Raw genomic sequence first — 14,558 nt, forward strand, 5'->3', positions numbered from 1 at the left:
GGAACTTAAAGCAGGATTAAACTATGTCCACTGGCCCACTTGGGATAGGATCTAGGCATCACCCACCCTTATTTTTTGGATTATAAGAATACTTATACGTTTATATATGTATTAGGTGTTCAAAGATAAAGATAATACTGACATTTTATTCTACAACATCCAGTTGTAGTTTGTAAGCATTGTTGTGCATATGTTCAGCCATCACAAAGAGAGCAGAGAATCGGGCAATAAGATTTTCCAGACACATTTATGCAAAAAACATGCTGTGTTGATAACTCCAGTCTTAACCATAAACATAAATAAATAAATAAATAAATAAATATTATTATTATAATTATAACAAAACAACAACAATAATAATAATATAATGTTGGAAGGGACCTTGGAGGTCATCTAGTCTAATAATTCAAGGATCAGTCTCACTAGAGATTGTTGTATAAGATGTGCTGTTTGCATATGACTTATATTGAAAATTTATAAAATATAAATATAGACAGCACTGAACAGAAGTAAAAATACTGCTCTATAAATCTGTATTCTATCCTTGTCATTTCCCATAACTGAGATGTACTGTTGAATGAATAAGTAGATATAGTAAAAGTATAGTAGAAGTAACACTTCTATATTCTCTTTCATTTTATTTTAGATATCTATCTGCCCTGGCAAGTTTAAAGTAATAGACTTTATCACATGAAATCAGCAGTTTAATCTTAATTAAGGCAATATTTTGCTCCAGAATTAGACAAAAGAGTCATTTTCTACCGACAAAGTTTTAATTAAAATCTACCATTAAAATGCTGGTTTTGCAGGTTACTTTAAATGGGTAAGATTTTAAGAAAGGAATCTAATAGCTTCAGTTTTTCTGTCTTTAACCCTGCTTTTTACTCTTACCTCAACATATGTAATTTTTTAAAATATATTTCTCTGCCCTTGGAAAGACAATTTCTTCATCCGTTGCGCTTATCCTATTCATAAGGAACAGTTCCTTAAAATAAGGAAACTTATATGAAAGTTTTAGAACAAATTGTAATGATTATAAATGACAGCTACTGTCATAGGTCTTGCCCCTTCATTTCTCATTAAACGGATGACAATAGAAGAGTGGATAATGACTAAATATGTCCTTCTCTGAAGATGGTGTGTGTTATTTCTGCCTGGCCACTCTGCTGTGACAGTGATTGATGGGATGTTTTGAAGATACATCCAATTCTTGGGTAGAAAATCATGACCCCATTTTAGAAATAATGTTTTGCTTGTGGACCTAATTTTAACCCATTGAAGAAATGAGGGAAAGAGAAGGCTAAGCACACAAATATAGGACATGTTCTTAGTATCAAAAGTTGCCATCTATGGCCCGGTTGCAAACACTTCCCAAAGCATATTTTTCATGCCCATCTTGCTACTACTGTGTTTGGACAGTTTAATTAGTGCACATGGAAGACATGGTTGATCAACATTTTGAGGCATTACAGACAAAAACTGTACAGTAAGCCTCAAAAGATTTGAATCAAAAAAGGGAAAATACCTATACCATCCACATGTGTGATTGGTTATTTAAAGTGAAGCTCTCTTTATTTCCAGAATGTTAAGTCTTCACTTAATGATCACAACTGGGCCTGAACCTTTGGTTACATGTCGTTGCAGTTGTTAACATGTGGTCATTTTGACTCACATGACCTGACTTAAATTTTACAACTGTTCTGATGGTTGTAAACCAGGTCACCATGGTTGTCAACTGAACTAAGTGAATTCAACATATCCAATGGATGTTTTTTGCCATTTTCTGCCAAAAAAACATTCCAAAAGTCATAAATAAGAATGGAATGAAAATCAGAATGGCCATAATTATGGGCAAAAATGGAGATTTATTACTTGAAAATATTGGAACCGTGAAAAATAATTTGTTCTAACAAAGGAGAATGTTTGTAGCTCAGCGTTGAAATGAGATGTTCTTGTGCTCTCTGATCTTGGTTGTTTTCTTGTAGACGTTTTATTATCTAAACTACATAACATCATCTATGCTAGTAAAGAGTGGGCTTTGCTCTCTTTTATATTCTAGCAGCTTGCCCTATCAGCATTGGTTTGATAAATTAGTAACCCAGTTGTTAAGTGAATCTGGTTGACTTAGCTTGTCAGAAGGTCATAAAAGGTGATCATATGATCTTGGGACATAGCAACGGTCATAAATATGAATCAGTTGCCAAGCATATGAATTTTGATCACATGATCAGTGGGATGTTGCAAAGGTCATAATTATGGAAAATGGTCATAAGTCCCTTTTCCCAATACCATTGTAATTTTGAATTGTCAGTAAATAAACTGTTGTAAGTTGGGGACTCCCTGTGTAGGTATAGAAAAACCTCTTACTGTGTTTAGTATCTTTGAACAAGATCAATCACTTTAATGTTGTTCTTGGTTATAGGTCATAGTGCCAATCCTTTCATGGTCAGGTGACACAAGGACTCCAGTAATAAATGATCCTGAGAAATTTCCTACACAATTATCTATAATTTGCAACTATTCTCCTTTTAAGAATGAAGATGATTTGATGAATCAGTTTAATACCATTTATGGAAAAACAGGTGAGTTTATCACTTAAATTTAAATATTAAATCCACTTATGCAATACCAATATTGCTCTATTGTCTGAAGAGTAGTGTGAGCTGGACCAAGGTAGGAAGCAGCAGAAATTAACATGGGTCAATTGAGATTGTAGCAATTAGCAAAACAAAACTAAACAAAACAATAGACCAAAGATATAGGCACTATTGTTTCAACACTGAAGCAGACAATGGCTGCAACTAGTAGATAGATAATTTTCCAGCAATTAGCAAGTGCAATAAAGAATTTTAAATTGACCTTTAAGCATCTTGAAGTTCAATATATCACAGAGGCCTCTCTGGAATTCTTACCCATAAATCAGGCTTTCTGTTCTTGAACCTAATATCCAAGTGAGTCTGCACCTCCTTAGAATGCATATAGATTTCAGAATCAGAGAGACATGAGTCCATCAGTATCTTCAGAAATTGGAACTGTTAGTCAGCCTGCATGTTCTTTGTAGCAAATCCTTTCTCAGTTGCTCTATGCATGTATGAAGGCCCTAATGTAACTTTGTTGTTGACTAACATACAAAACTTTCAGCCTAGAGAATAATTATAGGAAAACTAAAAATGATTTTGCAGATTATGTAGATTAAATAAATGACTTGCAATGCCATATTTGGATTACTCATTTGAAGCAAATTTTGAATAAAATTTATTTTAAATAGAAATTAATGTGCCTTTTAGTACAATTAAAATAGAAAATGTATTTTCTGAATAATGTATTTTATAGTTAAAACAAGCCGTTGTGATGACTTAACTTCTTTTTTGTGCTTTCCCTATAAATATGCACAGAGTGGTTTACCTCATAAATTTATGTACACGCTTTTCAGTTAGTGTAAGATCTAGCTGAACAAATTTCACGAAACAGATGAATAAATCCCTATTTTATGATGATAGTAGAAGTATAAAAAGATCATGCTGATACTGCTTTTACTGTCAGAAGCAACTTTGGACTCTAAGTATTTGCATATTACTGGAGTAACAGAATTCTGTTTTTCTGGTGATAACAAAAATGGTGTCTTCTATTGTATATTCTTAAAAATTGAGTTGCACCCAAAGAGAGGGATTTTAATGTAGAGTACTCAAGTATCCATACATGAATAGTTCTTAAAAAAGATAAGTTGTTGTATTTATCCATTATAGTGAATCTTTACTGACATTATAAGATATTTTTTGAAAAAAAATAATATAACCTGTTATTTACATATTCATACCTAGGAACTCTGCTTGTAATATACAATCTGAAACTCACATTGAATGGGGAGCCAGAACTTGATATTCTAACAGATGAGAAGGATATATTGATTGGTAGAACTCCAGAGAAGTAAGTTATTATGAAAAAGAAGCAAGAATAGTGTGCAAACTAAAAAATTTTTACAAGAAGCAAATTTGTTCTGAAATCTGATATCTACAGATCACGTATGTATTATATATCTCTTTGGAAGATAGAGTCCATTCTTTCCAGCCCATTATAGTACTAGGCATTTTTTGAAAATATATTCACAAAACACTTTCTGTTATCTTGGAAATATATATATAAGTTCAAATTATTGAGCACGTTTATCTTGCTGTTACGCAAGCATAGGAAGAATAGTTTCATTCTTGGTTGCCTCCAGTATATTGTTTCCAGCGTTAAAAATCTGCACATAAATATATCTAATCTCTTCATTTTTACATGTCATTTCCTTAAATACAGTTTGAACTATTTTTTATGAAAGTAACTTACCGGAATGTTTAATTTTTAACAAAATATTTGGACTTTGTAATGTGACAAAATGTTGTAGTTCCTATATCTTTTAAAACACTTATTGAGAAATGTCCAGGGTTCTCTCAAAGATAACTGTATCTTTATAATGGTGCTGCAGAATTCAGCATTCCAAATATTTGCATTCTTAAAGAAAATTACAATGTTTTAACAAAGACCTGTATTATTTTTTCTTTATCAAACCAGTTTACTCAGTAAGGAACATATCCTACCTGAAACCTGTGGTTGAAGGTTGTTAATCATTCAGCCTTTTGGATTAAGATATGGTGGAATATTCAAAGAATTTTTAGAAGGAGGGTAAAATTTACCCCACAATTGTTTTTGCTAGGTATTGTTACTGATTGTGATACTAAGGAGGTTGTATTGATGTTAAATTTAATTACAGCCGCAAGGTTGTTAGTAGGGCAATATTGGAAGAAGGAATCTTTGCCTACTTTGCAAGAGTGGTTTTCTAAAGTATCCTATCCGGCGGAAATGGCAAAGATTTCGGCTTTTTTAAAGGATCAATCGCAAGAGAAGTTCTTTGTGGTATGGGAAAAATGGATAGATTTTATACAACATAAGTTGGATATAAAAAATATTATTTAGTTTTTCAATAACTTATATATAAATTTTAATATTGTATAGATTGTAATATTTTTTTCTTTTTATATTTTTTATTATTATTTTACTTTCTTATATTTCCTTTCTTCTTTCTTTCTCTTTATTTTTTTTCTTTTTAAGTATTTTTTTTCCTTTCTTTAATATTTATGTATATATATATATATATATATATATATATATATATATATATATTATTGTTAATTATTTTATTAGTTGTTTAAGTAATGTATTTAGATTTATCTATGGTTTATACTTTTTTTTTAAGAATTTAAGAAACTTTAATTAAGCCTATATTCAGCTCTGGGAAGGCTGAGGGAGGGAATGGGAGGGTTGGGGTGGGTTGGGGAGGGTTGTTTTTCTTCTTGTAAAAATTTTAAAAATTTTCAATAAAAAAAAGAGTCAATTTCATCTCCAGCAAATGAATAGTATTGGCATCCTAAAGTAATTCTGTTTATTTTCAGCTTTCTCCGAAAAATGTTTTATATGTCTTTCTTGGAAAGGAATTGCACAGTATCTTAGTTTTTATGACTGCTTTGTATATTTTCTTTCACATTGTAATATTGTCTCTAAACAGTACAACTCTCTAATTGAAATTTATTTGGCCTTAAATGTTTTCTACACCAGTTATCCAGAAAAAAAATCACTAAGAGCTTATACAGCTATATTATATCTCAACCCAAGAATGAGGATATTCATTCAAGCTGAGAAAGTCAAAACCAAGCATTTGCCTTTCTGTTTTTACAGGCCCAGGTGAGTCAGCTTCGCCTACACATATAAAGGCACATATTTAAATGTTCAAAGCAATGTGCTTGAAAGCATTAGCAAACATTTCTTTGGCCCCAGCCAAAACTGATTTGGATTTAGAATAATGTATGATCTAAGCCAAAGTAAAATCATTCTAACAGAATGAACTCTTTAAAAGTAAGTCAACTGTGACTTAGAGTTTAGAACACTTTAAATAAAATAATCACCTTTAGCAACAGTGAGGTAGGCATTATTTGATTTATTCTTATTGTGTAGAAATTCTGTTTTACTGAATGTGGTTTATTAATGTTTCTGGAAAAAAACTGCAATAATGCAAATTTCATATTTTGTTTTATTTTCTAATGAACCTCTAATATTATAATACTGTCACTTGCTCAGGTAGACCAAATAGGAAACATGACCATATTAGGTAATTTTACCTTACTTAAGGCTACATTAACAGAATCTTGAAAGTCTCAAAGTACAGATCTCAAGTCGCCTCCTTTACAAATCTGAGAAGGTAGGTGTGTCCTTTCTGCGTCTTTGTCTGCTCTTAGCTATCTGTTCCCTAGGCAGAATTTTTTCACCTTCTCTCGCAAGGTCTTTCTCACTTACCATTACAAATACAGTGTGGATTTGGAAGTTTAGTAATTAATATCCTGGAACTAGTTATGGTGAGGCTGAAAACTGACCCAGTTCTGACTAATCTTGGAGCTGAAAACTATAAAGTGAAAGGGAAAGTATATGCCACATAATATAATCGGCACTGTGAATCATATTACTAAGCATACTGGGACCCAAGGCAGCCTGGATATCAGCAGTATAATCTGGAAAAATCTTGGTACATCCAGAACTGCATCTGTTGACCAGTTGAAACTTCACCTATATCAGATTACATGAGAATTTCCATACAATGTTTTTGACAGTAATACTGGTTTGCCATTGCTTAGCTTCCAAATCCAGACACAATTGCCCTATAGCACTGTAAAAGCACTTTTGTATGCTCATGGTGACTTATGTCTGATAAGTAATAATATATATTTTTTATTGTTAGCTATCAGTGTGGTCTTGTGTTTAACGTTTCCTTGAATAGGTGATATAGGTAGTGATAATCACTAAAATTATAATATTTTCTATATCTTTTGAAGATTAATGACTCAGAGCAGTTGTATATCCAAAACTATAAAAAAGCTTGGGTATAATCTGACTCAATGAAACATAATCATACACATGATTTATTGATATTATGAACTTTGAAAAGAGAGGACAAACTATCCCACTGATCTCTCAGTTTTGCCTATTTAAAAAATAATAGTTTAGGATCCAATCTGGGTTGGTCACAGGGACCAGAGGTTTTGTCTTAATAATTATTTAATCTTTTTTTTATTGAAGGGTTTTATAAAAGTTACAATATAAACCCCAAATAATTATTTAATCTTATATGAGAACAACAAATTAAATATTTTAACTATATGGTACCTGCTAGGATGGCTTCTATGTTTTGCAGATATAGCCATTTGAGAGAGAGAGAAAAAACTGAAACCCAGTTCACAATATTTATTAGCTTCAAATCCTGCTTCAGTTGTGGACTACAAGGCTGGTTTTGAAGGCCTCTACAAACTCCTGAAACCTTATAGAAATATAGCTTATCACAGGAAACTTGTCTTCATTCTCCTCCAAACAATTATATAGTGCAAATGATACATCCATGGACAGAGTTCTACAGATATCTTAATTTATGCATAAAGGGAGTTTTATATTATCATTTATTTGGAGCCCTGGTGGTGCAGTGATTAGAATGCAGTATTTCAGGCAAAGTCTGCTCATAGCCTGATGTTTGATCCTGATGGGCCTCAGTTTGACTCAGACAGCCATTCTTCCAAAGTCAGTAAAATGAGGATCCAGATTATTGGGAGGCAATAGGGTGACATTGTAAACCGCCCAGAGAGTGCTGTAAAGCACTCTGGGACAATATATAATTTAAAGTGCTGTTGCTATTGCTATTGTGCATATTCCCCATGCAATAAGTAAAATGTAAAGAAGTAATGGGGAAAGGAGTAAACAAGACATGGTTCTCCATATGCATAGGAGGATATAAATATCTTCACCTGTAAAATGCAAATAATGAGGGCTTAATTTACAGAATTGTTGTAAATAAGATATATGGTTTTTTTTGTGTGTGCTTTTGATTCTGGCAATTACCTGGGCTGGTTTTCTTGACAAGATTTTGGAAGTAGTTGGCATTTCTGCCTCCTAGGACTGAGAGTGACTGGCTCCAAGTTACCTAGATGGTTCTGTGCCTAAAGTGGAGCAAGAACTCACAGTCTCCTGGTTTCTAGCCAGGTTCCTTAACCATTACACCAGACCAGCCCTTTGAATGCATATTAATTCTGTGAAATTAATGTTTTATGCTGTAATAGGATGTATCCATATATATCATCTTCATTCAAACAAGTTGCCACTGATGAATTACAAAAGGCAGAAATGGAACTGAAGGCTGGTATGCAGTATCCAATATTCATATTTTTAATATATATATGTAATTTAGTTCTTTCCATTATTGCCAACTTGTTTTTTTAATATTTATTATGTTATCATAAAAATTAAATACAAAACAGTAAAACAAACAAGCAAAATGAAACGCAACAAAACATACATTCAATCCTAGGAATAACAAAAAAGAAAAAATAGTGTGCAAAAAAAGAAGAAAAAGTGATCAATTAAATTTAACATGTAGGATCCATCCTGGCTGGATGCTGAAAGAAAAGAAAAAGCAGTAAATTCCCCTTCCCTTTTACACACACACACACACACACACACACACACACACACACACACACACACGAAGAAAGAAGAAAAAGCAGTCAACAGGTTGAGCTAAATATTACACTAATCTTTAAATCCCTGTTAACCATCTGTTATTATATTTATTGCGTAAAAAGTCCACAAACAGTTTCCAGTCTCTTATAAAGCTGTTTAATCCATTATCTGGCAAGGAACTAGTAGGCAACAGGGAAAAAGCAGAGCTGCTTAACATACTTTGCATCAGTCTTCACACAAAAAGAAACTATAGTCCAACATACCAAAAAAATCACTGCAAAAGACAAAGTAGAAATAAAAATTAAAATAAGCAAGAAAATGGTAAGAGAACATCTATACGACCTTGACGAATATAAATCACTGGGATCTGACAGATTATATCCCAGAGTTCTGAAGGAGCTGGCAAATGTTATCTCAGAACCATTGCACTACATCTTTCATAAATCCTGGAGCACTGGAGAAGTACCTGAGGATTGGCTGATGAGGTTCCCATCTTCAACAAAGGGGGGGAAAATGAACCCAGGAAACTACAAACCAATCAGTTTAACATCAATACCTGGAAAGATCCTAGAAAAGGTAATAAAAAAACCAGATCTGCGAACAACTAACAAGCAAACAAAGTTATAACTAGTAGCCAGCATGGGTTTGTTAAAAACAGATCATGCCAAACCAATCTTATTTCATTCTTTGATAAAGTGACTGAACTAGTAGACCAGTGAAATGCTGTGGATGTAGTATACTTAGATTTTAGTAAGGCATTTAATAAGGTAGATCACAACTTACTCCTTGGTAAGCTAGCTACAGATGCACCACCAGATGCATCTGTAGCTGGTTGGCAAACCATACTCAACGAGTAATCCTCAATGGTACTACATCCACACGGAGAGAAGTAAGCAGTGGGATACCACAAGGGTCCATCTTAGGCCCAGTACTGTTCAATATCTTCATCAATGACTTAGATGATGTAATTGAAGGGGAACTCATCAAATTTGCAGGTAATGCCAAACTGGCAGGAGTAGCCAACACCCCAGAAGACAAAACTCAGGATCCAAAAAGATCTTGACAAACTTGAACAATGGGCCTTATCTAACAAAATGAGTTTCAATATGGAGAAAAGTTGTACATTTAGGCAGGAAAAACCACAGGTACAAGTACAGATTGGGCAAGACGTGGCTTAAAAATAATAACAGAGGGACCTTGGAGTCCTAGTGGACGATCACTTGACTATAAGCCAGCAGTGTGCAGCAGCAGCCAAAAAAGCTAATACAATCCTGGGTTGTATAAACAGAGGCATAGAATCAAGATCACGTGTAGTATTAGTACCGCTTTATAAAACCCTAGTAAGACCACACCTGGATTACTACAGCCAATTTTGATCATCATATCACAAAAAAGATATTGAGAATTTGGAAAAAATTCAGAGAAGAGCAACTAAGATGATTAAAGCCCTGGAGACTAAAACAAGCCCTGGGACTTGGGTTTGACTAGTCTAAAGAAAAGAAGAAATAGGGGAGACATGATAGCAGTATTCCAGTATTTGAGGGGCTGCCACCAAGAAGAGGGGGTCACATTATTCACTTAGCACCAAAGGGCAGGACAAGAAACAATGGTTGGAAACTGATCAAAGAGAAAAACAACCTGGAATTAAGGAGAAATTTCGTGACAGTGAGGACAATTAACCAGTGGAACAGCTTACCTCCAGAAATGTGGGTGCTCCGTCACTGAAGATTTTTAAGAAGAGGCTAGACAACCACTTCTCTGAGATGGTATAGGTCCTCCTGCTTGAGCAGGGAACTGGACTAGAAGACCTCCAAGGTCCCTTCCAGCTCTATTCTATTCAAATCTCTAATTAAGATAGTTGTTTTCACCATCTCTGCTAATTCATTCAGTTTCAAAATCCATTCTTCAACAGTCAGCATCCCTTTTTCTTTCCAATATTTGGCAAGTACAATCCCCACAGCTGCCACCATGTAAAGGAATAGCACCCCAAATTGTTTTTCAATTGGTTTGAAAATACATTGCCAACTTGTATTCAAATTTTTTGAATGTTTAAATTGGTTTTTTTCACAGCATTATTTTCTGTGCCACTAAAGAAAAATAGTTGACATTTTCCCATTGTGATGAGAACCTTTGCAGCTATTGGGATAAGTTTTTAAGCTTTTAAAAACTTAGGAACTCCTCTAATCTCCTATTTGTTTGAAATTTATCTAATTTTTACCCTCAGGAAAAAAAGTAGTCTGGGTTAAAGAGAAATCACTGCATCTTTTGGGAAACCAGTAGCTAATACCTCTGCAATAACAGAATACAAAGTGTTAGTTTTAAAATATAAGTTGCAAATAAGGGAGAATTGTGTGTGAAAAGTAAATGTTACAAAACATGCAAAATGGAAAAGTTTTATTTGTCAGTTTCATCAGTTTTTACTTTGGCTTCTCATGCCTACAAAACCAACTTTGAATTGAATCCAGGCAATGTTCAGAGATCAAGCTCAGTGCAGGGAGATCTTTTGTGCTACTTCCGTTTATGAAATGATCATAAATCAAGTGTCAACTAGTCAACTTTAATAGTTTGTCACATAGATTGAAAAAGCATCTCTCCAAAATTGTTTAACAAATTCTTTTGCTTATGCTTGTAGCCGAAAATGCTGTGACAGAAGTAAAGGGCAAACTAAAACAGCCTTCCTTGTATGAAGATAGTGAGGTATTGATCCAGGAATAACATTTACAGTATTTATATTTATCTGAAGTTTTCTTTTCAGAGATCAGTACTCTTTGTGGTTATCCCCAGTATAAGGCTCACTGAAATGAATCAGAGTGATAAATATGGAATTGGAGAAGTGAGACAAACACTTCTCAGGATTATATTGGCTTGTAAGCCATAATCCAAATGAAATGCCAAAACATATTTTCTGGTTTGTACATATTACTTCTTTATATGCACATTTATACTATTTTGCTGAGCCTGCATTTTTTGCAAGCAAGATTCTATGATATGTCTTTGGACATATACATTATACATATACATTATATACAGCATATATATATATGCTGTATATAATGTATATAATTTTTATTCGAAAAAAATGTATTGTAAAATTCATAGAATTTATGGGGTTTCAGCCAAAAGGATATAATTAAATGATTCTATTATTTTTATATTTTATATTTACCTTTTATTTACAAATATGATGCTAATTCCCAAATGGCTTTGGACAGCTGACCACATAAATAAAAAATAATGCATAAACCTTTAACATTCTATGGACTCAAAAAGGCCTAGCTAGAGTGGTGATTTAGGAGATCTTACATTTACCAGTGAAAACTGTATTCCGAAAAAGAAAACAGAATTTACTATCAAAATTAGGTGCATGAGGTATACAAAAGGTGTTCTCTTAAAAACTTGAGGCATGGAGCAGACCATATGGCTCTAGCTAATTAAATCATGTAAGGAAGTGTACACTAAAATAAATATTTTGATTTGGCTTGGGAAATAATCAGTTCAATATAGTACTCTACATGTGAGATGAGGCATCTCTGAGTAGTTTTATTCACCATGTGGCCTGCTATGTTTAGGTCAGCTGCAGGGGCTGCACACAAAGACCATATTGCAGTAATCCAACTTTGGAGGAATTATATGTGCATCACTGGAGCAGATTTATCTTTATTTATCTTAACTGGTTTCTCCATTATGCTTGTTACACAATCTGTGAAGCCAGCAATTTGAATAAAAGGGGGGCGGGCAAAACAGCATTATTTTTTAAACTATTCCCATCCAATTAAACGGGTTGATACTCTTGATCAGTATTGTTGCAAACTACCTTTCAAAATACGGCAGGAGTTAGTTTTTAATCTATGCCTTACAATATCTAACACAATTTCTATTTACGTTAAAAACATTGGGTAAAACAAATTCTAGAAACACTATAAAATATCAACATAAACCACACTTATCCTTGCTTTCTGATTGCGTTAGTTAAGATAGTTAGATAGGTTAGTTGCTGAAAAATAAAGGCTATTAACATTGTTAATTCCACTTTATTGAAAGTTTTCCTTGCGTGACCTTTAAACAGCAGGAAAATTTTTCACATCTTGTTAATTGTTTACTACTGCCAAGTTTTCACTAAGCTAGGTTCATTTATTTTAAAACAACGTTTAGAAAGCAATTCTCATTTTGGATTTCATCATGATAATTGAAGCCTAATTATACCTTTCTAAATCATTATTTATATTCTTTGGGACTAATCCTGTTATTAATCCCTACTGTGCTGAATTTTTATGCTTAAAGAGCTATGAGTTTTACTAATAATTCAAAGCTTCCAGCTAAATAGTATCCACCATGTGCTGGGTGCAATACATAAATAGTCTTACATACTCCAAGTCAGGAAAGTAAAACACTTGTGCTAATTAACAACCAATATGTCTTATAAACCTTTCTGATAGCCAGTCTACTAGAAATATGATATTAATATAGTGGAAATTCCATTGCTTTTTGGCAGTTCTACATGAGGAAATGCCAAATACAGTCCCTTTCATTTTCAGTTAAAAGGATAAAGGGATTCTTTAGCTAGATTATTAGCGCTAACCACATGCATCCATATGGAGCATGAGTTGATATTGCATTTATGTGTTTGTAGCAATTATATGTACGTAACCTACTCTAAGCCTTAAAATATTATAGTGCCTTAAAACATTGCATCTAGCATTTTCAAAAGTCTTCTGTCTTCTTCCAAATTCGGTCTCCCAAAGCCCTGTGGAAAACAGACAAAGATGAAAGGGTGGTTCTCAAAGGATAAACTGTTCCTGGTGAGGCGGCTGCTTCTGAGAATGTTAATTTTCAAGATTCTCTCCCTCCTGGTTTCTTTAAGGATAGGTACTGGCAACATCCTCTTCCAGCCAGATAGGGTAGGATAGACAAATTCTAATAGGGGAAATGATACTGAAGAATAAGGTCTAGTGTGGCCTTGGAGGGCAACTGTGCTAGCCAAGATTTTTGTGCAGTAAATGCAGGCAGATTCTCAACAGCTAAGCTTTATATATAGACTTTGGAATTTAAAAGTGAGGGTACTTTCTCTTCCTCTGTTACTGAGGGAAATGAAACTGGTATAAGCCAGAGAGAGAGAGAGAGGGAGGAAAGATGGAAATATGTGTTGCTACATTTGAATCTGTGCAACTTTGAGGTATGAAAGTGCAGAAAGTGCTTCGAAGTGACTTTGAGGGAAATTGGTGGCGGGAGAGACATTGTGTGATTATGCTGGGTCAAAAAGTGGGCAGTTGCTGTTTCCTGTTCCAATAGGGAGAATATATTAGCTGAAGGGTTCCCAGGGAGAAGATAAATGAAGAACCAGACAGAGAAATGCATTTTATCCCAAAACCAAGGTAGAAGAGAACAGAGAGATGCTGGAGCCCTCCAGGAAGCCTCAGACCAAAAATGGTCGGGGAAGAAGACCTGGAAGGAAGTATGTCCAGTTCACATTTATGACTGGTTGCAGCATTCCACAGTCATGTGATTGCATTTGATGGTATTTTTTGCCATTTTTCAGCAAAAAAAGTAACCATTGGGTAACCTGGATTCTGATTTATGACTACCTGGATTCTGATTTATGACTACCTCATTTAACAACCACGGTGGCTCACTTAACAACTTCCATATAATAATCATAAAATCAGGTCCAGTCATATTACAACTACAGTGATTTATGGCCAAAATTTAGGGCTCATTTGTGATCGTAAGCAGAAGATTACCCATAGTCAAAAGCTGGGAGAGGGAGGAAGAAAACAGGAGAGGGAAAATTGGTAGGTAAACAACAGAGCAAGTGGTTGCTAGCAAATACAGTAGCTTTGAAAGAGAAATAGAAAAAACAAAGCCCTTTGAAAGGTAGGACAGAGGAGGAAACTTTGGATACATTGCTGAATCTGGATTTCTCCCTAATTTCTGTATAGAAATTTCTGTACACATGAAAAACAAAGCAAACAGTTCCCTTGGACTCTCCAGCAATTATTTTTCTTAAAGTCCTATGCAACCCCAGC

The 14,558-nt window shown here is 34.0% G+C and overlaps 1 protein-coding gene across 4 annotated transcripts in view; it reads left to right on the forward strand.

The window, feature by feature from the left end:
- MORC1 (MORC family CW-type zinc finger 1) overlaps positions 1-14,558 on the forward strand; it is a 53,391-nt gene that overhangs the window by 9,527 nt on the left and 29,306 nt on the right. For all 4 annotated transcript variants that reach the window (XM_039364989.1, XM_039364990.1, XM_039364992.1 and 1 more), the window contains exons 7-11: positions 2,423-2,582; positions 3,822-3,927; positions 5,596-5,721; positions 8,136-8,215; positions 11,168-11,232. In XM_039364989.1, coding sequence (XP_039220923.1) covers positions 2,423-2,582; positions 3,822-3,927; positions 5,596-5,721; positions 8,136-8,215; positions 11,168-11,232 — 537 coding nt within the window. The remainder of the gene's footprint in view (positions 1-2,422; positions 2,583-3,821; positions 3,928-5,595; positions 5,722-8,135; positions 8,216-11,167; positions 11,233-14,558) is intronic.

Source organism: Crotalus tigris, unplaced genomic scaffold (genome assembly GCF_016545835.1).
Source record: "Crotalus tigris isolate CLP2741 ecotype Arizona unplaced genomic scaffold, ASM1654583v1 scf7180000019944.6993514239:2294586, whole genome shotgun sequence".
Taxonomy (NCBI): domain Eukaryota; kingdom Metazoa; phylum Chordata; class Lepidosauria; order Squamata; family Viperidae; genus Crotalus; species Crotalus tigris.